Source organism: Lissotriton helveticus, chromosome 5_1 (assembly GCF_964261635.1).
Source record: "Lissotriton helveticus chromosome 5_1, aLisHel1.1, whole genome shotgun sequence".
Classification (NCBI taxonomy): domain Eukaryota; kingdom Metazoa; phylum Chordata; class Amphibia; order Caudata; family Salamandridae; genus Lissotriton; species Lissotriton helveticus.
In genome coordinates, this window is record NC_136065.1 from 970,379,353 (window position 1) to 970,404,967 (window position 25,615).

Genomic DNA, 25,615 nt, shown 5'->3' on the forward strand with positions numbered 1-25,615 from the left:
CCTGAGAAATTGTAATTAAAATTCTTTTTTAATGGTACAGTTGGATTTTAAGTTACAAATATGAAATTGTCACTTTTAGGAAGTTATTAATTAAATGGGGTAACCCAACTAAAGTCTGTGGACCTGGGTATCACATTCAGCAAAGAAAACAATGGTCCTGGACCAATACCTATTCAACCATAAATTAATTTGAAGGTACTGATATTCTCATTAGGATCTACTATTAAGTCCACTCACAATACCAGGAAACTAATACCAAAAACCAAATTTGCACCAAGCATAATCTTTTCAATACAGTTTTTCAAAAAAGGGCATATATTTTATTTCACATATGTATTTATAATACAATAAAAGATCATCATAGGATTCAAAGACAGTCAAGAAAAGGAGGGGGAGAAAGGGTTGCTCCAAATGGAAACGTGAAGGAATTTTTCCAAAATGGAGGGGGTGTGGTGCTGATGTTTCAACCCGACTCGGCGGCAGAAGGACATTTTGACCTCAACCACACAGGTCTTCTTCAGGACAGTGGGCCAAACAGGGATGGGACAACCCTCACAAGGTCATGTGGGTAATGCCCAATGTTTTGAACCCACCTAATGAGTGCAGTATGGTGCCCAAGGAATGTGAGAAGGACCCCGCAAAGGATTACGAGGGGTTCATTTACAATGAAAAGGACCCGTGTAGTCAAATTCTGCAGGGCCCGCATTAAATGCATGGTAGAGAATCGTTAATTGGTAGACTCTCAGGAGGTCGGAATATCTCAACCTACAGGAGCTTGAGCGCCATCAGTCGCTGACTATCTCCACACGGTATCAACTTTTAGAAAGTTGACATTTGCTTGCCCTATTTGGTGCCTGAATTCTGCTCCGGGATCACTTGACTGGGCATAACTGACAGCTGGACTTTGTTTATACCTCCTACAGAGGGATTAGGTGTGCTTGGATGGGCCATCAACAAGCAGGATGGGAGGCGGTGCTGGGCACAGTCCCACTTGCAACTGAATAGGCTCTGTGCTCCTTTCTCACAGTTAAGTTTAGCTTTAGCATAAGGGTGAGGGTTAGGAAAGGGGTGTGTTCTAAGTTTATGAGTAGGTTTAAGATAAAGGTAAGTGATAGAGAAAGGGGTGGGGTTATGTATTTGTTTAGGTTTAGAGATATAGACAGATCCATGGTCTGCAGGTAAGGAGAGGGGACTTAAACCTTCCAGGACGCATCTGTTTAGCCTTGCGCCCATGATTGTTTGGCCTTAGTTCTGAACAATAGGAGTTCTGAGAGGAATCTGGATGGCTTTTGGCTAACCTTCTGCCCATAGCACCATCTGGCATTACCTTCCTCTGTCTCATATAAACTTGAAATAAATAACTTGGTGACCTGCCATCCATTCCTAAGACCATCACCAAAAACCCAGCCCTCCCCAAACCTCATATAAAAAATCCAGTAATCTCATTGCCTGCCACCATGCCCTGCCATTGTTGATAATATACTCTGTTCATATAATCTAAATGCAAAAGATCAGTACCTGAAGCCCTGCCAGCAACCCACACCACCCACCCTATGCACAATCCAACCTCGAGCCCCCAGAATCCACAGTCTCTGCACTCCCATTGATAGTAGATGGCTGTTGTAAAGCTCAAATTACAACGTTTAATTACACAGACTGACTATTACAACTATCATCACCACCAACAAAAAGATCCACTCACATTGCTGCCTTTATTATAATTAAGGCTCCCAGTTTTATGTTTTTACAGATTTTTACAGATAAATACAGACAGAAAAACATGTGTTTCCTGTCTCTATTTAATTTTTAAAAGCGGAAAAATACAGAAAATGATACTTCTTGTGGGTGACTCTCCATGCTTTCTTCCGTGCTTTCTAGGACAACGGCTGAGCAGATAAACAGAATGGAAAGTTAAAAAGCAGGTTCAAATTTCTCTGAATACAGGCATGTCTTAGCATATATTTGTATTATAATACTGATATTTACCTGTGGGTGTAAGGTTTGGTCATATTTGACTGCATACAGCCAGATTCATCATTGCAAATTGCGCTCGCAAAGGGCCCGATTCTGAGAATCTGGCCCTTTGCGAGCGCAATTTTTGCATTTGGGATTCATCATCCCTAATGCAAAAATCGCTAATAGCAACATCGCAAAATTGCGAGGAATTGCATTTAAGGAACCTCTATTTGAGATTCCTTAAATGCAATTCATTAACCATTTTAAAATTTTTGGTCGCTATTTACCGCGAAGTCTGACTTCGTGGTAAATAGCGAAAAATTTGAAAAATTCACTTTAGTGCATTTTTCTAAGTTGTATGTTACACAGGTGCGCAACACCTGTGTACATTTGCTTTTCAGGGGTGCTACAGGGTGTCCTTTGGACACCCCTGGCACCCTTGAAATCGCATCCTTATTTGCGATTAGAAAATTGCTAATCGCAAATAAGGAATAACTCCCCATTCATTCCTATGGACCTTTAGGCCCTTAGGAATGAATGGGGAGTTATTCCTTATTTGCGATTAGCAATTTGCTAATCGCAAATAAGGAAGATGTAGGAATCGCAATTTTTTTTGCTATTCCTACATGAATCCCGTTTTGCAAGTCCTTAATAGCAATTCCTTAATAATCGCTATTAAGGACTCGCAAAACGGGACAATGACGAATCTGGCTGTTAGTCTGCTAAAACGCGACAGGCAGCAAAGTATGAGTGCATGTTTATCAGTTAAATAAATGTGCAAATATACCCTGTTATGATTATATTTATTCTCAGAACACAAAATAAATATGGATATGTACTAATAAGATGGTCCAAAAATAAATGTGGATAAATTCAGATGGAAATGTTAAAAAATAAATACCAAAAACACAGGAGCCCTAATTATCATCAACATTATTAACGACTACTACTACCATTGTATATCCGCTGTCTGTAATAAAACAAGAATGGGCAAAGCATGTAGGCCAGGCTTATAACTGACAATAGAAGTGTGACTTGTAGCTCTGCCAATGCTTGCTCATCCTCAGCCTTCTAGTTAGGAGCTTTACTGTAGGTAGATAAGCAATTTTAATGTATATATTACCGGTCAGGGCCAGCCTGTGTCATTCATTAGGTGTGTGAACCATTTATGATTAGAATCATACAAGAAGCTAATATTCCCTCAGTACCAGTAACTTAGGGGTAGTCCTTTCACCTTCCCATGGGACAGACCTGTCTATGCAGTCACCCTTGCCTCTAACAGACTCAGTTGTCCCAGTTGTTGAAAGGGTCAAATGTGCTAATAATGGTAATGACATTCTTGCCTCAGAAAAGGGTATCATTGTGAGACCCAGTATAATCTGAAGTTACTGATACTGGTTATAACATCCGGGACAACGTTAATGGGGGATTATAAGTGTGACACTTTGGGATCCCTAAGAAATTATGAATTGATGGGGTAATCAGAAATGTCTTGCTTGATTCTTCCAGTACTTCATTTTTCATTTGTTTTGTTTTTTGCTGGTGAAATGTCTGGGAGGAAGGCACTGGGCCTGTAGTAAAATTGTGGACTCTGCAAATTGTATGGTGGTAGTAATTAAAGTTCCATCAGAATTAATAGAGCATATCTAATGATGCTTAAAGTAGAGGATGCCAATGTGGTTTCAGCTAGAAAGAATCAATGAGAGAAGATTGCAGTTTCTGTTAGAGTTGGTCCAAGGGCCATAAGAAGCACAGCCGTTAGTGTGAGATCTGCTGGCATGCCAGCTCCATTTCAGTTGGGTATTCTGGTCAGCACCAGTTTGCAACATGACAAAGGTGTTAATTAGGTGAACTTGACTTACGACAATAACTTCAAATAAGCAGCAGAGCCCAGAGGCAAGATAGCTTCCTTATGTGTGGAGAGGTGTACTTCCTGTGGTAACTCAGTGGCATATGTACACCAAATATACCTTTTTAAGCAGCATTTCACACCTTGCAACAAACAAAAATACCTATTTGTGCTTGCTGGGAAGAAAGGACCAAACAAGCGTTTTATCTCAGACTTTATCTTACTAGGAAAAAGCCTGCAAGTTTCCCCCCTGCACCACAATCAGCTCATGCATGGATTAAGGGGAAACACCTGCTTACTTTACAGTAGATATATCTAGCTGAGGTCATAGTTAATCAGCAGCTAGGAGGGCAAATTAAGTACTGCCACAGCTACAAACAGAACCTAAGCATTTGTTTGGTGTTGTCTGCAATTGAGGATTATTTAGCTGTATTCATAACACTTTGGGTCCGATTCACAAAGGTAAAATACTATTCGTAAATGCCCTTTGTGAATAGCAAAAGTTTACCTTTATGACTTTCGGTATTCACAAAGGGCATTTTCGAGTAGTAAATGCCCTTTGTGAATCCCGAAAGCGTAAAGTTAGACTTTCATCTCAGTTTCCTTTGTGAAGCGGGCCCTTTGTTTGCTAAGCCTTTGTCACCAAATGTCTTGGATCTATTCTGATCACTCTGACTTTGTCTTGGAAACAGCTACAAGTCTCCTGAAGGTTTGCCTGATCTGTGTTGTGCAAATTGAATAATGAATAGCAATTAAATGAGAAAACAACCTATGTTCTCCTCATTCCCAACTATGAATTTGATGCTTGTATTGTGCCTACTCATGTAGGTGCTACCCTATGTACATTGAAACTGTTTAGTCGGGCTGTTAGAAATATATGAAACTATTATTGTTATTATTATTTTTATTACTATTATTTTAATTATTGTTATAACACAAACTTTAACCTCCAAAGGTATCCTGGCACTGGCTATCACAGAGAGAGGAGAAGTGGTACACCCTAGGTCTAGCGAGTATATAACCAAGTTTTCAGAGTTTCCCTAAAAGCCGAGAGATCACTAATGGAATGGTCAGAGGAAGGTAGGCTGTTCCATAGGCAGGAAGCTTGAACTGAGATGGCCCCTCCTCCAGCTCGTGTCATTTTAAACTTGAATACCTTCAGCAAATTTGCGTTGAGCGAGCACAACGCTTTCTTAGGATAATAGTGCTCAGATTTGGACTGCAAGACCAGATAGCTAATCTGATGAAATGCTATATGGGCTATTCAAAGAGGGTTAAAGAAAATTCTCTTTGAGAGAGGAAGCCTGTAAAGAGAGTCCAGTGCAAAAGATGCAGAGTCTTTCCGAGGCAGGCAAAGGGCTAGCTTGGCAGCAGCAGCTTGAATGCAATACATGTCTGTTCAGTAGGTAATCTGGAGCTCTTAAACCCATTGAATTACAATAGTCTAATAAACTGACTATAACAGCATGCACAATGAAAAGAACGAAATTGGTTAGGAAGAGAAGGTAGAATCTTTTTGATAATCCGCATGGAAGAAAAGCAGGAAGATGAGCGATTGGTAACGTGAGGGAGAGGTCCCTATCCACTTGGACACCAAAGTTATGAACTGAGTTTGTCATGGAAGGAGGAACGTTATGCTCTATAGGGCAGAATTTTGCTGGATGTGCATAAAAAGCTGTGGCTGTTGAGCAGCAGACTTTTTCAGTTGTATCACTGTCAAATGTTAGTGAGTGAGTGCCAAGCCAGTTGAAGATATCTTGCATGCAGTTGTGAAAGTTTTCAAGTGAAGATGTCATGCGGTGATGAAATATTAAGATCAGCAGAACGTACTAAGCATAATTCATAAAAAGAACGCCATGGGATCTGACCAGAAGACCCAAATGTCTAAGAGTGAAACTGAACAATGTAAGGCATAAAGAAGATCCCTGCGGCACCCCCTGATCAACTGCCCTAAACTTGGCACTAATGCAGGAGATGGATGACTTGAGAACTACTCACTAGATATGATTTTTACCAAGTAAGAGCTTGAAATTTGGTATCAAATTTGAATTACCCAGAATGGTTAAGTGTATCAAAGATGGTAGACAGGGCTGGTAAACCCAGAGCAACCTCCTGGTTCTTGTCTAATGCACCAATCAGAAAGGTGGGTTAAAGAGATGCATATATATATAAAAAAAATACGATATTTATTATTAGCCTAGAACTAACAAAATAAAATGTTACAACATAATAAGACACTACATTACTAGTGGCGGCTGATGAATTTTCAGACTGGTAAGGCTTAAATTGATTAAATTAATTGCAGTAAGCGAATGAGCATGACAAAAAAAGCCCAATTTTCCTCAGTGGGTTCTGCGGAGACGCTATATATTTTTCATAAAATGGCCCAAATAGTACTTTTTACAGTTACAATATTAAAATACCATTGCAATAACACTACAGGTTTGGCAGACAGCCCTAAAGGGCACCCATGAAAATATTGAATGTAGGGTTTCCAACCCTCTGTCTCATTCACATTTTGTTTCTTGTACCCTCATTTCTCTCTGTCTCTTTCCTTCTCCCTCATATATTTCTTTTTAATATATGCCATTCACACCTCACTTTACTATTCTCACACTTTTCTCACTATCTTCCTATCAAGTCATTTCCCCTCTCTAAAACCTTCTTTCTTGCTTCTCTTTCACAGTATGTGTTTCTATTCTTGTCTCTCCGCTTACACTCCTCAAACTCTCCTGTGGATGTGTCGTGTCCCATGGACTGGGACTCTAGTAAAGAGCACAAACAAGCTGCAATGCAATCTATCTGAGAGAGTGACTGATCCCACTGTCCTGCAAAGATCAGAAAAATGTGGCTACTTATAACCAAATGTAATGCTTATATGGGCACTTTTTTAGCTTCTCCGTTCCTGCTTCACTGTCTGTCACATGCAGAGGAAATAAAATGTGAAAAGAAGGCAGCACACCATGCATACTAACAATGTGGATCTATTTGGAAAGAGTTAATAGAGATCGTAGACACCCCAAAACCAGTTTCTACAGATCGGTCTAAGGAAGAAGTATCAAATTCATTATAAAGCCAGCCAAATACTACAAAAGAAAGCGAGGAGAGCCTTCTGCATCTCGCAACATCCTGCCTCGAGTCCATTTGCAGGCGGGTGAAAGACTGCAGAACAAAGATGAATGTTGGCTTCATTTTTCCGATGATCTGAAGGTAAATGTGCATATTTAAAAGGCAAAAGCCTGCTTGAGCAAGGACTTCTTGCTCAAGTTTAGTGACCCATTTATTGATGGACTTGCATTTGACCCTATGAACTATGCATGATTGGGTGAAGGTGTCCTAGAACTCTTTGGGGACCTATTTGTTGGGGGCAGAGGTTGAACTATTATTCTCTGAAGGCTTTCATGGGGTAAGCAAGTATTAGATCGTTGCCGGCGAAAGGCATGCAGATCTTTTTACATATATATATGTTTTTACTTCTTTTTATTTTGCTCCTGAGTGCAGGGATTTTCAGGTAACTTGTGGCACCTCACTTATGTCTATGTGTTGTGTGTGTCTAGGGCGGCTCCCTAAAATGAGCGTCAGGGTTCCGCCCACTTCATTTTCCCACAGAATTAAAAAATGTCTTCATATTTTACAAACAATATGATTAAGAAATCAATGTACAAGTTCACCCACACTAGCTGAGGGCTGCCGTCGTTCTCAGCCATGCTTGCTTTTGTGTGAACACTGGGCTCTGTTGCATGAGCATTAATCTCAGCTGCAATACATTTGCTGGGCTGAAGCTTCACAAAGCCCTTAGGCATGTGATGTCATCATCCCGACAAGCCAATGCCTTGTGTGCAGAACTCCACCCCCTGAGGGCACTTCAGCCAGAAGCCCTGCAGCGCCAGAGACTTTCTGTCAATCAGGGAACGGAATTTCAGCCATGCCACCCTTTCACTGCTCGTTACAGGGTGGCGTGAGGTTAGCTAGCCGCACTGCACTGGCTCCACCCGGCCCTGTGATGAACTGTCTAGGGTTGGGGTTTGAGAGTGAAGGCAGGAACCTGAACACTGAAGTCTGCGTAGTGTGCCTGCACAGGTTTTGATGGCATACTGAGCACACTCCAGTGCTGAGCTTCCCGCTCTGTGCTTCCAGTATGCTGCCACTTCCAAGGGCGACTAATTTCCAAGGTGGGTTGATCAATGCTGTAGAGGATCCCATCCCCAAGTCTGATCTCTTTAAAAAAGGAGAGTGGGTGCTCGGCCCCCCTCCCTGAGCCTCTTCTGGACCCCTTTCTCCCAGGGCCAAATTAATTTAAGTGGAAGCACGCTCTCATACCACATATACCAGTTGTCAGTCTGTTCGTGTGGCACTCACTAAAGTGACTGGCAGCGCTCTGTAGCAGCTCTTCTGGTGTGACAGTGTTGGCTAGGTGCTTGATCTTCACGTGGTACACAGTGATGCCAGGCCAAACTGTGTGATGATGGGCATAGGTGTGGTTTAGGGGGAGGGGCTCATGCTACCATTTGGAATCCCACTTGGGATCACAACATCTCTGAGATGGTATTGTGACTGCCTTGTGTTCATTCTACTGGTCTTTGGGTGTTCCGGTCTGGCCTGCAGGATTGGGCAACAATCCCACACAGCTCGACTCAGGCTGTCAACCCTAATCAAACATCACTCATCATCATGTAAGGCATGGTTGCAATCTTGGATGAGGGAAATTGCTTCGCCCAATAGAAGTCATTGATAAATCCATATAAAAAACCCTAGCCAGCAAATAACGGGCAAGAACATGGCATTTTGAAATGCTGCTGGGATAGTGTCAAAAAGAGAGTGTCATGTGTAAAGCAAACTGGTATTTCAAGTAAACTCACAAGGAAGTCCGCGTGCTGCATGTGGAAGAAACAGTTGATTGGAAAACATGGAAGAAATACTACGTCACATGAATATGATTGAAGGTCCTACCTGCTGGGCATGCTGGATCAGCTCCATGCGCTCGCGCAGAATCTGGGAGTCCCTCTCGCGCAGCTCACTCATAACCTGACGCTTCCATTGCTCCACCGCACACTTCAGCTTCTCCTTCTCGGCCTCAGACAGGATTTCGGACATCTTGGCCCCAGCTTCTTGCTGTAGAACATCGTAGAGCATGGCCTCCAGCTCCAGAATATGCTGCTCGATGCAAAGAAGCATATATCACCGCTAGAGTGCAGTGCTGCTAAACCAAGTGAATCACAGTTTTCTTCTGTCATCATCATCTGGGTCATAGAGAACTTGTGCAAGTGAGATTCATTCTGAGGTATTAGGAATGCCATGTGTTTTAGGTTTGTCGTCCCAATGCTCCCCCTTTAACCCCGCATAGCCCGTCAGTTACTAAGAGGCATTTGTTGTCAACCCCTAAGTGGTTGCATATTTCTATTCACACAATTCAAAAATATATTTTCAGTTCACAATACCTAGCTTTTAGGTTTGTCACTAATTCAAATTACTCCTTCCAATATCTTATAATCAGACTTACAACTTACCTAGCACACACCACCACCTGAACTGTCTTTTGGTGGGTTTCATGCCATACCTCATGTTTGTGAGGCACAATGGATTTTAGTCCAGATAGAGACAAATTCTGAGATTGGAGAGCATTGCGCATCTGCCATATTTGCCCACCCTCTTTTTGCAAACTGCGGACTACTTGATCTTTTTGTGGGCCTAGGTCCCCCTTCGTGCTTCAACCCACTCATGTAAACCATGACAGAGGGGTGTGCAAGAAGAGATTAGGGTATATGCATTTTTTATTCTTTCACATGACAGTCAAATTGTATGCACATTTTCCAACTAATATTACAGGGAGTATTTTATTTGTAGGTACACACCATTACTCTTCTGTCAGACCCCGTTCAGGATGTCATGGGGCATGCAGGGACTACTGGGCTGCAACCATAGGTGTTGATGCTTTCTGCCAGTGCTGTCCCAGAGCTGGCCCTACAATGGGCCTGAATACGAGTAAAGGCCTTATTTACCGTCCTGATGAATAACGATGCCGCAGGATACTTTATTTATTGGGTGCAATAAATACCACCTACAAGTTCATGGGGAAAAATATGTGGATTTTGGTGCTTAAGGCATATAAATATACATGTTATGGTCAATACCGTATGTTTCTCCTGCTAAATTTGAGAAGGTTAGACCTGCTCAAATTTAATGAACGTTGAGGTACCTAATGCATACGATAATTATAGGATGCGGTAAATACCTTGAAACTCATAATTCCAACCAATGTGTAAACAGGAGTTTACGCATTGGTCCGAATATTGCGTACCACTCGCAATCAGGCTCTAAGACTCTGCAAACTGGACAAAGTGCAACCATTCAGCATTTGACTGTCAGTGGTAGCAAAGGTGAGCAATCACAGGCTTTTCAGAGAGGTTAATGGGGGGGTAATCAGCCTCAGTAATCAACACCAACCCTGCAGCAGTGTTATGAGGTTATTGTCACTCCCAGTGCTTCTCTATGTATGAAATATAAATAAAAAATAACACAGAAAACATAGAAAATCTTCACATACAATAATGCAAGGACACCTGAGTTGCAGCTGCGAGTCTTTATACTTCCAAGGGCCTTATACGGCTATCTCCACTTCCCCTATACCTGCCTATTGTGGCTCCCCTCTTTTCAATCAGTTTCCTCCCCCAGGTCCAGTGTTTGAGGTACTGCCTACGAATACTGCTTGTGCTGCCCTCTATTTGACTTAGCACCCAGTTGTTCAGGCCTAGGCTATTTTAGTCTTCCACCAGTTCACAGGAGCAGCACAAGGCTGCCACAGAGGTAGGACCTTCGCAGTAGCAGGGAGTTTCCATGCAGAACACAACAGTCTTCAAGGAAACTGTGTGGCAGCCAGCCGAACAGCATGTTGCTGGGAGCACTGCAACAGGAGTGGTTGCCTCTGTTAGGGGCCGGTTTCTTTACATCTCAGCTCATGGTGTAGATCATTTGGGCACTCCGGTGAGTGCTTTGGACTTCCTGAACATGGAGGTCACAGGGCACTATCTTCTGCATGCAGTGCCTCAAGGCCATGACCTCAATTCTTTATGAGCACTCCAGTAATTTCTATCACATTACTTGGTAAACAGGACTGGTCCTGACCCAACAGCGCACTTTGGATATCCTCTTGTGGGGCCGTGGACCACAGGCAGATCGTTTAACCTGGTTTGATCAGGCCTACCACTCTGGCACAGAGCTTCAGGTGTTATGACAGGGATTAAGGTCAAAGATCACAATGCCCAGTCCAGCAGTACTGCAATTACTTCCATGTAGCTGCTTAATGAGTCTCTGTCAGAGAGACCCTGTGACCGGGTCAATTACAGAAGTTCCTTCCACGATCAACTCTGCCTGCGGGGTTGCCATTTCCTTCCCTCACTCGCTCACAGGCAGGATGCATTGGCACCCAGGATAGTCCAATTATTCCTCCTTTATATTAGACTCCAAGCGATGTTCCTTCACCCCTGGAAAATTGTCTGTCAGTATGACATCAACTCTTGACTACCTAGTAGTCTTTGAGTACCTCCTCCTCAGTAGAAGAGGCCACAATAACAAACACCGATGGGTCTTGGCTTCAATCTTTATACGGATTTCCCAGAAGAAGGATATGTATTCCAGGCCTGCTTTCTTGGAGCCGGCTTGCTTTGGTTCTCCTTCCATGTGCTCTGACCAGTCCACCTTCCAGACCTGGCCTTTGCGTGCCATGATACTCTGCCCAGCAGGGCAGTTTCCAGGTAAAATTCCCACCACTAAAGTATAAATCTTTGAGAGCAGGCTGCACCCTGCTTTTTATAAACCCTACTCATAGGAAGAGAGAAAATAATCTGTGCTCCTTTAAAGGGCTATTTTCCCTAACAACAGATACTGCAGACCTCATTCTGTACCCAATGCCATCTACCTAGTGGCAGCTGCAGTGAGAGTCATTACCAGCCCACTGTATAACGAAGGGCCCTGGCACTTCTAAGGAAAGTCTGTCTTCTTTTTCCTCACCATAGTGTTTGGTACTACCCCTACAATTTAAGAGCTGTCAGCAATATATATATATATATATGCTGTTTGGAGAGAGCCAAATCTCCTCCATCTTGTAGTCTGGTCTAGGCTGTGGACTTCCAAAATGGAACCTGCATGTCTGAATCACTCATGCTTGGCTAGCTCTCACGTCTAGCACACACACATATGGAACACATGGGATGTTGCAATCAGCATTCCAGGTTTGACCGTGAGCAGCAAAATTTGATATGAAAGGGCCTTTATGCGCAGATTCATGTCTCACAAGTAAAACAGCCTGTAACAATAATCAACCAAACATGGTATACTTCCACCACCGTGCTCCAAGCATAAAACCCATGACAGGAATGGTAGTCCCCTGCCACTACTAGGGTGCCTTTGGTGGGTCCCTTACGGTTCAGCACAAGGTCCATAACCTATCATTGTCAGAGACTAGGCCCAGGTCAACACAAATGCACGGGAGTACTGTGTGGCATGACCAAATATCAGAAAAAACATGCAATCTGAGCACACTGGGCATAGGGTGTGACCGTACGTCATGCAAGAGACCATCCCATCTCAACACTTTCCCACAAACATCTTAGGTCATTGGCCTCTAGCGACTTCACATGAACAAGTATTGCTGGAAAATGTAAAATGCAAATAGTGCGAAATTAAGCAGACCAAAATACAACTAGTAATTTGCTGCAAAAATACATTAAAAAAGCCATTATTTACAATATGTGGTAAGAAACAGACACATTTCTGCTTTCTTGCAATGCACTATAGCTGTGCAAAACATAAAATTGCTGCTTTAACTCTCTCCTTTCTGTGAATTTCTTACTTTCAGGAGAACAGTTCAGCAGAGCTAAAAAGTCAGTTCTTGTCTTCAATGTTTAAATCTTAGTTGTAATTTGGCTACTTTTCCTTCCCTTCACACAGTCTGCTGGTTCTGGCAGCAAGCCTTTGACATCACAACTCACTTTTTATGGTTATGACTGTAAAGCTGCCATGTCATTCTCTTACAGCAGTCAACTAGTGATGTCACAACTATACTGTAACAAGACAATTATGAACATGTTTTTGTACATTGATTAAGGCTCCCATGTTTCATAGGACTATAATTTATCCTAGAAGTGAGTTGGGCTTGGATTAATTCAGGGTTGATGTAGGTTTCTCATATGGTGATGTCCGTTTGTGAGGAGTTGTGTGGCTGTGGTCAGTCCCAGTGGTCCTCCTTTAAATACTGTATTTGCTGTTCTATCAATGCTACAGTTGGTTGCTACAGGTGTATTTGTGTTCATTTTCCAATACTCTGGTTTGTGCATTTTCTTGCAAATATTACATTTGTTATATTGACGTGGATGGATAGATGAGTGAATAAAAGGATGGTTGGATGAGTGGGTAAGAGGATGGGTGGATGATTGGGTGAAAGAATGTATGCATGAGTGAGTGAGATAAGGCATAGATGGGTTGATGAAAGGATGGTGGAGTAAATGGAAATCGGAGAAGATGGATAAATCAATACATTGAAATCTGGAGGGATGGATGGATAGATGGATGGATGGATGATTTATGGATGGATGCATTGATGGAAGACAACGTAAACAGAAATTCGATGATGGATGGATGCAAGGATGGATGGGTTTGTGGATGGATGAATAAATGGATGGGTGGATGGATGGATGAATGGATGGATGGATACAATTTAACTTGAGAGGATGAATGGCCGGATGAATGGATGGAAAAATGAAAATCTCAGAGGATGGATTAGTGGGTAAAAGGATGACAGAGTACATGGAAATTTTTAGAGGATGGGTGGATGGCAAAGTAAATGGAAATCTAAGAGGATGGATGGATGATGGATAGATATGAATGGATGGATAGAATGGCCAGTGGATGGATAGAATGGTGAAAGACTGAATGATGGATTAAAGAACGCATCCAGAACACCTCCGCCCGACTCATCCTGGACATCCCCCGACGCAGCCACATCTCCAGCCACCTGAGGGACCTGCACTGGCTCCCCGTCAGCAAGAGGATCACGTTCAGGCTCCTCACCCATGCACACAAGTCTCTCCACGACCTGGGCCCCAAGTACCTCAACGACCGCCTGACCTTCTACACGCCCACCCGCCAGCTACGTTCTACAAACCTCGCCCTCCCTGCCGTACCACGCATCCGAAGAGCCACCGCCGGAGGTAGATCCTTCTCCTACCTGGCGGCCAAGACATGGAACTCCCTCCCCATCCATCTCCGGCTGACCCAGGACCATCTCGCCTTCAGGAGACAACTTAAGACCTGGCTGTTCGAGCAGTAGCGGACCCCTTCCCCCAAGCACCTTGAGACCCTGGCGGGTGAGTAGTGCGCTATATAAATGTTATGATTGATTGATTGATTGATTGATTGAAGAACAAATGGACGACAGAACGTAAAAGTGAAATGGTGGATATCGGCAGGTGGATGGAAAAGTGAAAGGATGAATGGACGGATGTTTGGATGGAAGAGACAAGGGAGCTCTTCTATGGACGGTCAGGCTCCCATGCTTCACTTGCTTGATGCCATCAGAGCCTTGGTTCAAAGTAGGAGCATTTTAATTTTCTGGCTACTCCTCTTCTTTCCATAATCCTGCCTCTGGCCTAAAGACCAAACTTTCAGTTGCACATTTACTCGTCAGTTTACAGAAGAAGTTTCAAATTATTTTCCGTGTTACAAGCATCCTTCCACTTTGTCTTATTTTATTTAGATGCCTGCAGCCTATTTTTTGTAACATTGTATGCAATTGCTTGTTCAGTTCTAAACTTTTCTCAGAGATTAAACACATGAATGAATGAATTTATGAACTAATGGATGACTGACATTTCAAAGCTCAACATTTACATATAGGCATCTTGACAATAGGAAAAACGGTTCCTGATAGCAAGGAATGACTCTCACAAACTTCGAGGCGAAAGTAGCAACGTTATAATAAGCGTCCTAAAACGAATATTGTTATCAGTGACTGTAATTTCATAGGGAAAAGAATTCCAGAGTTTAGAAGTAAGGACGCAAACAGCTTTTTCTCTCTCATCTATTTTCTGTGATTATTGGAACCACCACATCCTTCTTTACTAAAGATCTCCTTGGAACTTACCATCTAAACCTAGCCTTAATAGAGACATTGTGCAACCAACAATACTACACTTCTGAGCATGTGACTCAGTTCCTAGATGCATTCACACCTCGAACACAAACGTGAAACATAGAAAATGCAATCACATTTGGCTTTAGCTGTAACTGCGTAGTGTAATACAAGCATACTTAGGCACTATAATTCTGTGAACAGTGATAAAAAGCAAAGGGAGTAATAAATCAACTAGTGACGTTGAAGAATAGAAGATCGTGTTTAAGTTCAGAGAGAATCTTAATATCTTTGATTCTCAATCGTCCTGGGTGCCTCAGAGTCACAAGGGTATTGAACAATTATCAATACGGTGAGCACTTCAAAAGTGTGAAGCCTGACTTCATTAGCATTAACATGGCTGTATGCTCTACATAGCAATTATTATCTCAAATAGCTAAAGGATTACTTTCAAAAAGAGTGAAGCAAAATGATGCCTTCATGAAGAAAACTCTGACACTGGTTTCTCAAAGTGTGGATACCTCTACAGATAAACAATGTCATCTAGGAACCTACCACTCAATTATAGTGGACTGTTTCCTCACATATTTTAACATTTCGTGTCTTTAGTGATCATTTAATAAAATTATTATCTCAGATACACTACAGACCATTTTAATTCACCCATCACTCACTAAGTTTCATTTTGCAATCAACACGCCCTATACTCACCATCCCGCTCCACAGTAAATCTGGCATTGCAGCACACCAAAGAGACACTCGGTCTCTTTGGTAGGGCCCGATGATGAAGCATGTCATCACTAGGTGGTGAGTGAGGGCCTTCTTCAACATCCCAGTGTGGCTGTTTTTTGTGCTCCCAATGATGGTTTAACCTCCTTAGACACTCTTCTTTTGATCATTGACTATTGACCGGGGAACAAGAGTGTCAGTATACTCTCCCTATCTCTCTCCTTGTTACTTATATCTAGTTATAATGAACACACGAAATGAATAACATGATAATGCATGGCCTTGCCTCTGGCTTTCCCCCTCGCACTTTGAGAAATTTCTTTAGCGTTTACACCTGGACGGAGATCAGCTCATGCAGCCCAGTTGTATGCAGTCTCAGCCGCAAGTCACTGAGGGGCATATTCACAAGGAGCTATTGCGGAATTAACTGCACTTTATCGCAGCCAAATTTGTGATAGATTTACCCCACCATTCACAAGCAGGTGCTGACAGCCCACAGCACCACTTTTCCCGCGATAGCAGCTGCGAAAAAACATCGCCACAGAGGACTCCCGCAACTATCGCTAATGAGATGCAGAGTAGGCGTTCCCGTGCAAAAGCCCGCAACAACACCACATCTAAACATTTACAACGACCAGACAGATCGGCGATAAGAACACAAATCATGCTATAAGGTGTGTTAGCAGCAGGAATTTTACACCTGCTCTGACCTGGTATAAAGTCGGACGGCAGTCTGAACCAGAAAAGGGAGCCATGCCCAGGGCGTCATCGGAAGGGCATGGACTGAACATGCAGCATGGATACCCAAGAGGGCCACAACACCCACCCAGCACACCACCCCCCAGGACCAATACAGGGGCAGCGCAGACAATTACAGCGGCCCCCCAGGAAACGCACCTGCCTCACAGGCCCAACATCTGACCATGTCATTGTCCACTACAGCCTGAAAGGGACAACCATCCTACGCATCCTGGCCATCATCGCCTAACAGCCTATGGCACCAACACAGCGGACAACCAACATCCCACCCCACACCAAGCTGCTGGCTGTGCACCACCTGTTGGCCCCTGGCACACCCCAAACAACACCCGCCATAGTCAGCGGAGTCTCACAGCCAGCCACATCTAAGTCCCCCACACCTGTCCTGGACATCACCATCATCCTGGCACCCCAGTCCCTGTACGACAACACAATGCACAGGACACGCTGGTGACCAAGCAAGGACCATACGCCTAAACCCGGATGCACACACATGTAGAGGGCAATCCATTGCACACATGTCCCACCTGTGCCCCCTGGTGACACAGCACACAATCAGCGCAACATGAAGCACACGTCACATATCAATGTGCAGGCAACATCCGAACACCGTGGGACCCTCACCAATGTCGCCTCCAAATACACAGCCAGTCTGGATGATCCCTTCACCCTCCGACAGTTCAACAGTTACCAGCCTTCCCAAGATCGCACAAAGGGAAATGCACAGCCCCTTGTCAACTTCCCAATTAACACCCCACTCACCTCAACTCCACAACCATGCAATCCTCAACTCTGGCAATGCACACGTCACAAAATCACAACCAACATGCACATCAACATGCCCACACACCAGACACGACAGAACAACTCACAATGGTAACCTGGGCAAGCCGTGAACATGAGCCATCACTAGCATGGCACCTCAGCATCCACAATAGACGAATGTGGGGAGAGGTGTCAACCAGGCATGTGTGAACGATGCAGTCGAAACATGGTTGTGAGAGTACACAATGCCAAGAGTGGCGGAGAAGAAATAAACAGACCGCAGTATGCAGAACACACTCATATCCACAGCGACATACACCTCTGGTAAATGGAGTGTAGCGGACAGTGGACGCAACCATGTCACCTCAGCCAGTGGGGGTCCCTGCAGAAATGTTGCCTGTTATGCCTCACCCGTAAGCGCAACCCGAGTGGGATGGGCCAGCGTATGCCAGGCCAGCGTAGAGGTGTGAATAAAAAGCATGTAGCCCTAGGCGTTGCCCTCTTTCGGAAAGCCCAACGTCTCTGCCAGGGCGGCGCCTCCCACCCCACCAAGAGACCAACGCCGTCCTCGTTAGCGGAGTTGCCTGAGATCCTGTGCGCCTGCCATACCCCGGTCTGCTGGAGCACAAACCCGTCAGGGCCAACCCACGCAGCCAGGCCACACTGATCAGCATCCGATACAGGGGAGTGTGTCATGGAGGGCCCACCACGTGCCAGCGTAAGCTCCAAGCCAGAGATTCCCTTCGATCAGTGAGGCATAGTGCCATATGCGCTTCTTGCGACACAACCTGCCACAAACCCTGTCCAACGCCATCCAGCGAGCCTTGCTGCCACAAACTCTGTCCAACACCATCCGGCGAACTGTGGATGAGGGACCAGGACAACCCTGCGGACCAGTAGGTCTCACATCCAGCACCTAGTCACGAATCACGATTGGCTGAGTCCACAAAAGTGGACGCACGGAGAGGAAGATGTGGCTCAGTCCGGATGAAAGGTGGGTCACAGTCACGGAGGTGACCGAACACGGGGTGCCACTGAACCTGAACTACGCTGGCCGGTGGGGCTACCAACCTATGCCGGCGACACGCGGTAAATGGCTTGTGCTGTCCGCTGCCTCATTGCTCTTGGCCTAGGCTGTGCTCGAGTAGGCCAAAGATTTGGAACTGTGCTAAGGCTGATTACACATCATTGCAGGCAAGGGGAGGCCTAAGAGGATGTCGCCTTGCATCTTGGTGGGGACAAAAGTATCATCGTTACGGAGGTGTTCGTACACTACGACAACTGCCCTGGTGTCACTAGCGCTATGCATCGCGAGGCAAAGGCACGTGGCCATGGGCCACTGCTGTCCGCTGCCTACGGCCTACACTGTGGTCCAGTAGGTTACAGAGTTATGATTCAGCAATGGCGGAGTCCATATCAGTGTACAGGCATCATCGCAGTCTGCCTCCCCACTCAGCCCCAGTGCCACTAAGTCTGTTCCCCAACATTCATGGACACTCCCTGGTCCAACAGTGGTGGCGTCTGAGCCTATGGACTAGGGGGCAGTTTTCACCCCCATGTAGCTGATACGGAATTGGTGGTGGTATCGGGCTGTCGCATTCCACTCCTCCATTTGCTGCTTACGGATAAAATCAAAACATTCTGCGTCTTGACCTGGAGGACACCTTCCACTGTCCCCTGAAACACTCCGAACCATACACCTCGAACAATGATGGTTACCCGCTCAGGTCGCATGGCCCATCTGACTGCACCGCAAGTCACTGTCCCATGGCTGGGTGCCTGTGCCAGCTGCAGTGCATCCAGGGCCATTAACTCTGTGCTGGTCAAGTCCGTGACCCCTTCTCCGGAGACATAGGCTGGGCCCTGAGGCATGGACCTTTAGGCTCATCAAAGCAATGACTCTGTGGCCTTGCGCTGTACGCAGCCTCCGGGACCACACCAGGGCTCACACACCGAAGTGAGTCCAGACCGGCTTGAACGCCGCATCACTGAAGGAGACACACGCCACCACCGCAAGAACCACCTCCAAACGCCATCTGCCATAGTTGAAGCGGTGGTCCTGACAGACTTCGTGGTTGCTCAGGCCTGTCGTGGCTGCCATCATCGGCCTGTTACCCTGCTCAGCACTCCAGGTGTCAGTGACTCAGTGCACCCCAGGCCATTGTCCGTAGTTGATTGTGTTTTGTGCTCTGGAGCGGTTACCCAGGCATGTCACCTCAAACAGTGTGGGGGCCCTGAGATGTTGATGGTGAAGATGATGCAGGTCTGACACACCCCACTGCATCTGCATCAGGAATATATCGTAGGGACACAATCCGAGACTTTTGTGCAGATGAGTTCGCTCATCTCTAGTGTCCACAACCCAGTGTACTGCAACTCACTGACACTTCTGTTTGCATGTTGGCTGTCCTCTGGACTTTAACCGGATCAACCCACGTTGTGTATCAGATGACTGTATTTCATGTGTTTTCTGTTTGCGTTGCACTGGTGTCCAATGTCCAAGTGGTTGTCAACACCAGACATTCCGCGTGGAATGACTTATACTCACCCCACACACATCCAGCACAGGGGTCACTGTACGTGTGGCCCTGCCAATAAAGGGACAGGGCGCAAGTGCCTGTAGCCAGTGCAACATGATCTCTGCGTGTGTCCCTGTGTTCTTGTAGTATGCATGTGGTCCCTGGGCACTACAACTTTACATTGTGCGGTGTACCATGGATACAGGCATGTCACCGGAGGCAGCGGTTTGGGGCCTGGACATGTAGTTTTGTTGTCGCCCATTCCATTCTTGTGGGGAGTGGCCAGGGCCATCGTGCGCAGAGCCAACATGGGTGTGTGACTGCTAATTGCGCGCCCCTGGACGTGGTTCTGTGCTGTGCATGTGCATCTGCATGTGTCTCTATGGCAGCGTGGGTCTCCTTACTGGGGTGTGGGTGTGCCCTGTAGGGTGATAGACCCCTATGTATGTGTCCTGTTTCTCATTCCATGGGTTCGGTCCCCTCCGACACCTGTTGGGCCACCTCCTTTTGGCGTGCTGACACATGCCCTTGGGGTGCCATGTGTGGGTGGGTGAAGTGTCGTAAGCCAGCTGTGCCTGCAGGTGCTTCCTTATGTGTGGTCTGTTGCAGGCTCGGTGTTCTCCTCTGGGTCTCTTGGCTGTCCAGGTCCTGGTGGGGGGTTGCGTGGGATGTCCATGGGCTGTTGTAGAGCGTCAGTGTCAAGGGTCTGCTGGTCCTCTCCGGCATCACTGATGCGCTGTATTATGTGCTCTGCTGCAGGTTTTGTGTGCCCCTCTGCGATGTGTAGGGGAGGTGCGTGTTGCCTTTGTGTTGGCATATATGTTGGTGCATTATGCTAGTTTGCATGCAGACTGTATGGCGGTGTACATTGTTCGGAGGCTGCTAGATTCCTCTGCTTGTGGGTCAGTTGCTGGTAGTGTTCTGTCACCTCCTTGACGTTGGTCTTGTTTTTCTTTGGTCTGCACCCTGTCTTCCTCTCCCTCTTCTCCTTGGCCTTCCCCGACCCCGTTGTGCCTTGCTGGTAGTCTGTGGGGGTTGTGGGGTTTGAGTTGGGCTCTGCGCTGGGTCAGGGTGCAGCCATGTTGCTACATGCTTTAGCTTGTCTCTGGTGTGTTTTTCCCTGGGTTTTTATGGTGCATTGTCCCACCAGACGCGTGGGATTGGCAGGCCTGTGGCCGGTTTTCGCTACTTTTTGTACCGCGGTTGACCTCATCGCATGTTTTTTTGCGTTAGCGTATCGCATTTTTGCAGCGTGGCATTAATTTTCACGCGGACATTTGCTGCGTTGTCTGGTGTCTATTGCATGCTACCGCCGTGTTGTGAATTCCACGTTGCCACAGGGTTATTTTCCCGCGATGGGCTGTGATGTTGAAAGTTGTTTTACGCTACTCTTGCGGTAGTTATCACACGTTCTTGTGGATATACCCCTGAGTTTCCCACAACAGTGCTCTCACTGAGGGGCTTATTTACAAGACCCTTTTAATATGAGAAAAAGAGACATACTGGCAGCGCAAGGCAATTGTGAATAACCCCTTAGTGCATTTTCAATATCTCAAGACCAGTGTGGGCAGCAGCCTAGCCTAGGTAAACTGCAAAGTAGAATGTCTCTTGATGCACTGAATGATATTATAACAAGCGTCCTGTCTCCTTCCAATGTTGATTTACTGAGTCCCAATATCTCTTTCACTCATTTTCTTCCCCCATCTATATTAATTAACAAATTCCCCCTACAGGAATCTGTAGTGTCCATTTAAACAGAATTCATTTATACAATGGGGTCAATTCACAAAAACATTTATGGGCACATGAGTAGTTATTCTTTCACATACTCTTACAAGCCTTTGTGAATCAGGACTTTAACATCCAACTCCCTGTTAGTAAACATGCGAAGCGGCATGGTCCTTTGCATTTGTGCTATTTGTAGTCAAATATTCAAAGAATGTTCCCATTTTAGATGTTTTGGGGAATTCTCAAAGTAAGAGTATTTAAAACGTACTACAAGAGTACCGCATTACATGTTCTAAAAGGCTTGTGAATAGCTAGGCCGACAATATTCAAGGAGAACACAGTTGCATGATGGCAATGTTGTGTAACTGCCCATCTCCAGGTCACATGCACATTGCAGTGTTTCTCATTCTGACACAGAAGTATGAATGACCAGTCAGAAATAGTAGTCCTCTACACTGGCTGTCACTGAGTAAACAAGATCACCTACGCCTTTACAGAGTGCTGAAATAGACACTATTTAGCATTTGCTTTATCGTACACATTCAAGCGATGGTACAATAAGTTGGTAAATCAGGTATAAAGCAGATTATTGGGTGTACTGCTACATATAGATTAATGTTACCTTGTGTGCTTGATCCAAAGTTTGTTTTCTGTAATCAAGCTCCTCGTCCAAGTAGCCCTTCTGTTTACTAAACAGCTCCTAAAAAACATAAGTGGAAGAGGCACTGTTTAGCACTTCTTTTTAAGATGAAAATTTAAATGCACCAGTTTGGTAAATGGGAATATTTTATTGTCAATTTTACCTTTTCGTGTTCAATATCTATCATCTTTTGCTGCAGCGCCGCTTCAGTAACTTCAATTTGCTGTAGCCACTGAAGAAGGAGAGAGTGAAAGTTTAATTCCAAAACTGGAGGGAAAGAGGATGATGGATGCAAACTATTATTGTCCATAACCTGCTCTTGGTCTAGTATTTACTTTGAAGAGCTGGGGGAAAGTACTAGAGTATCTAGAGTAGAGTCAAAGAAGATAAGAACTAAGGTTTCCATACACATATGTATCTTGTTTTATTGTTTGTCCCATTTTCTGTTCATAAAAACATAGTTGAATATAATTTGACCCTAGAAAGTACTGCATCGCATTATAAATTACCCTAACTTAAAGATCCTTTTTTTTATTCAGAGCTTATTAGCATGGACATCCACACTCTGCTCCTGGAAGCAATTATATATTTCTTTATATGACGCTTACATTTTCATACATTTACACATATGCCACTAATGTACTTGTTTAGAATTTAATATACATCATGCTTTTGTTCATACAATATATAGGATTAAAAAAAAGTTTATAAAAGGAGCAGAGTCTGGCAAAAGGGTTGATATTTGGAGATCATATTCTTTGATATTTCAGCAGCTTTGTGCCCTCATCAATAACGATAGTAGTTTATGAGTCTAACTGAGAACCATCATCAGATTCTGAAGCTGACATTGTGGTAACAGCTAATCTACCACCCACCCCGTGCTTCCAGAGACCAGAGGAAAGCAGGAGATCAAGGGTGGCACTCCTGCACTACAAACTGCACAATTCTCTGTCAGTTGTGGATCTGCACAGAAAAAAAGAGGCCACGCTGCCAATTTTCCCACATGCATTTGCTCTCAGCATGGCACTTGCTCTACTTCTCACATTGAGAGTGGAAAGAGGTTTAGGACAGGGAGAGTGCAGGAAAGCACAAAGACTGTTGAGAGAGGTAGCATAACTCCAGGCATCTCTTATGGGTAAAAGAGGAAAGAAGGTGACAGTGAATGAGAAAGGTGGCAGGATGTAAGGTAGATATGATATTTTGAGATTTGAAAAGGGGAGGATTTTCCAAAGAAGTGCTGAGTGAGGATGGTGGTGCCAATCTTTTAGAGTAGGGCAGGTAGATGAGGTGAGGGTGCTGCAGAGGGTGGATCAGGATGCTGGTAGCACACATTGTTTTTCAGGGATTTGTGGAGGGGAGGGCTTAGTTGGGGAAGAACTTTTCTATTTGTTTCCTTGGGCAAATGAAGGAAGGGGTCTCCTGAGGGTGGTGGGGAAGGGTGGCAGAATTCGAGTATTTTTTATAGAGTGGAGGAGTGAAGGGTTCACCTGAGGGAGGTGGAGTGAGTGAATAGGGCTTCACTCATGTATGCTTTTTCTGTACATTAAAAAAATGTCCTGTTAAAATAATATGGTTGCCACAATACACAACATGCATATGACATTTTCCTATACATACCTTGCAATGTGTGGGGAATACACACCAAAAGGGAAAGTATTCAAGAAAATGAAAGAAATGTCATGATTTCTTTCAGGAAATCTTAACACTAAATCTAAGTCTTCTTATGTGAAATCTTTAAATAGGATATAATGGAACTTGTAATATGGCCGACAGGATAATCATTCCATTTGTGACGGAGTATACCATCCGCCAAGATCGTAATCAGGACAAAAGTCTCATCCTGACAATGGGCCCACATTGTATTTTTCTATATAGTCAGACTCAATAGCTATGGTTGACATCATTAGTCCATAATGAAGTTAGACTTTTAACCTCTAAAAACGTAGCACTCTTCAATTGTATGCACAACATAATGTAGATATGCAGGTAAGTTTGCTCTGTGAAGTCTGTGGTAATAAGTCAGGTGAGTGTCTTTACATGTGATAAACATTCAAATTCAAGAAGGAACATTTTCACAGCAAAAAAGAAAAAAAAACGCTGACCAAATTTACAGTACAAAAAAAGTAGAGGTTGGCTCAGTTCAAGTTTTGTGCTGATTTAGAGGTTGGCAGGCCAGGAGAAGTGCTGGAATTCAGCTGCCTTCTCATCCTTTCTACTTATTATTCTCCTATTAGATTTTGATGTGGGTAATGTCCTAGGTTTACTTTGATGGGGTCACCACTGACTCTGCGGTGTAAACCAATGACCTTGGGGAATAGCCATCACTGAGTCACCAGGTCACAGTGACGTCCTTCCTGTTCTTTTTATTGTTGGGCGACATTCACTCCTTTTACTTGTCCATGGCTACCCTTCAAGGCATGGTGGACACAGAACAGGGAGAGGTAGAATGGCCCCCATTCCCAAGGGGAAACCCTGCGTGCATTGGGGACATTTAATTTTTTTTATACTGAGAAAATATACTTCAGCTTTAGGACTTTATTTTCTCAATCACAAAGTTTGCTAGGGGGCATTTTAAACATGACTGCAAATCTTCAGAGCTATGAAGAGAGGCACAGCAGTTGTCAAATATTCTAAAATGTATCAGGGAAAAAAGCCTACAAAAAAGGCATAACAGGCAGAATTCAATGAGTTAAAAATCAATTCCGCATGTTATGCCCCATTTTTAAGTTGAAAACTCAGAATAGGATGTATTTACATCATATGGTACATACCTCACCTTATTCATTCTCACTTTTAATCACAGACTTGGAATTTAGTATGGTGATAGAACCACTGATTTGGCTCCCAACCATCACGCCGATACTTTTAAGTATTTAATATTGTCAGTTCTTCCTTTTGGAATTTGTTTTACATTTAAGCATTCTGTGTACTTTGATGGTACACTTTGTTAAAAACCGTAGGAGCACTTCACAAAACTCATTAAAATATTTGAATTCATTAAAAAAAAATGACACAGCTGAGCCCTATGGGGCAGGACAATAGTGACAGCACTGAATAAATGCACAAATTGACAAACCATGACACTATAGGTATTTTGACAAATCCTCCTGAGTGTGGTGTCTTGTCTTTGTGTTCCTTTCCCACTGAGGGTTTACTCCTACTTTGGCTTTCCCTAATACAGGAGTATTCCATTTACAAGTGGGGAGAGTAGTCCTCTTCACTACTATATGCAAGGTTGGAGCTCATTCTTAATGCTAGAAGACATTGACATACCACTTGCTCTCCTAAGACAGATGTTTTTCCTTTCCAAAGACACTGCACTACCAGGTAATGCCCAAGCTGCCCCTTTCCTTCCCATCCAGGAAGCAGATCTTTATTTCCCATTGGAACGCTTTGTTGTCTGAACTGGGAGTAAGTGAGAAAAGGGGAAATCTGAGCATGGATTTCACACACTCCCGTTCAACCATCCACTGAGTGAAATCAGTGAACTCCCATGAGTAAATCAAGGACTGAAAACACAGTTTCTCTTCTTGAGATTGTGTTTG

At 44.3% G+C, this 25,615-nt stretch overlaps 1 protein-coding gene across 1 annotated transcript in view; it reads right to left on the bottom strand.

The window, feature by feature from the left end:
• The window catches only part of JAKMIP3 (Janus kinase and microtubule interacting protein 3), a 771,326-nt gene that overhangs the window by 86,198 nt on the left and 659,513 nt on the right, over positions 1-25,615 (bottom strand). Inside the window, exons 18-20 of the mRNA XM_078643479.1 lie at positions 22,234-22,302; positions 22,053-22,130; positions 8,756-8,959 (exon numbers count right to left, since the gene is read on the bottom strand). Of these exons, the coding sequence (XP_078499605.1) occupies positions 8,756-8,959; positions 22,053-22,130; positions 22,234-22,302 (351 nt within the window). The remainder of the gene's footprint in view (positions 1-8,755; positions 8,960-22,052; positions 22,131-22,233; positions 22,303-25,615) is intronic.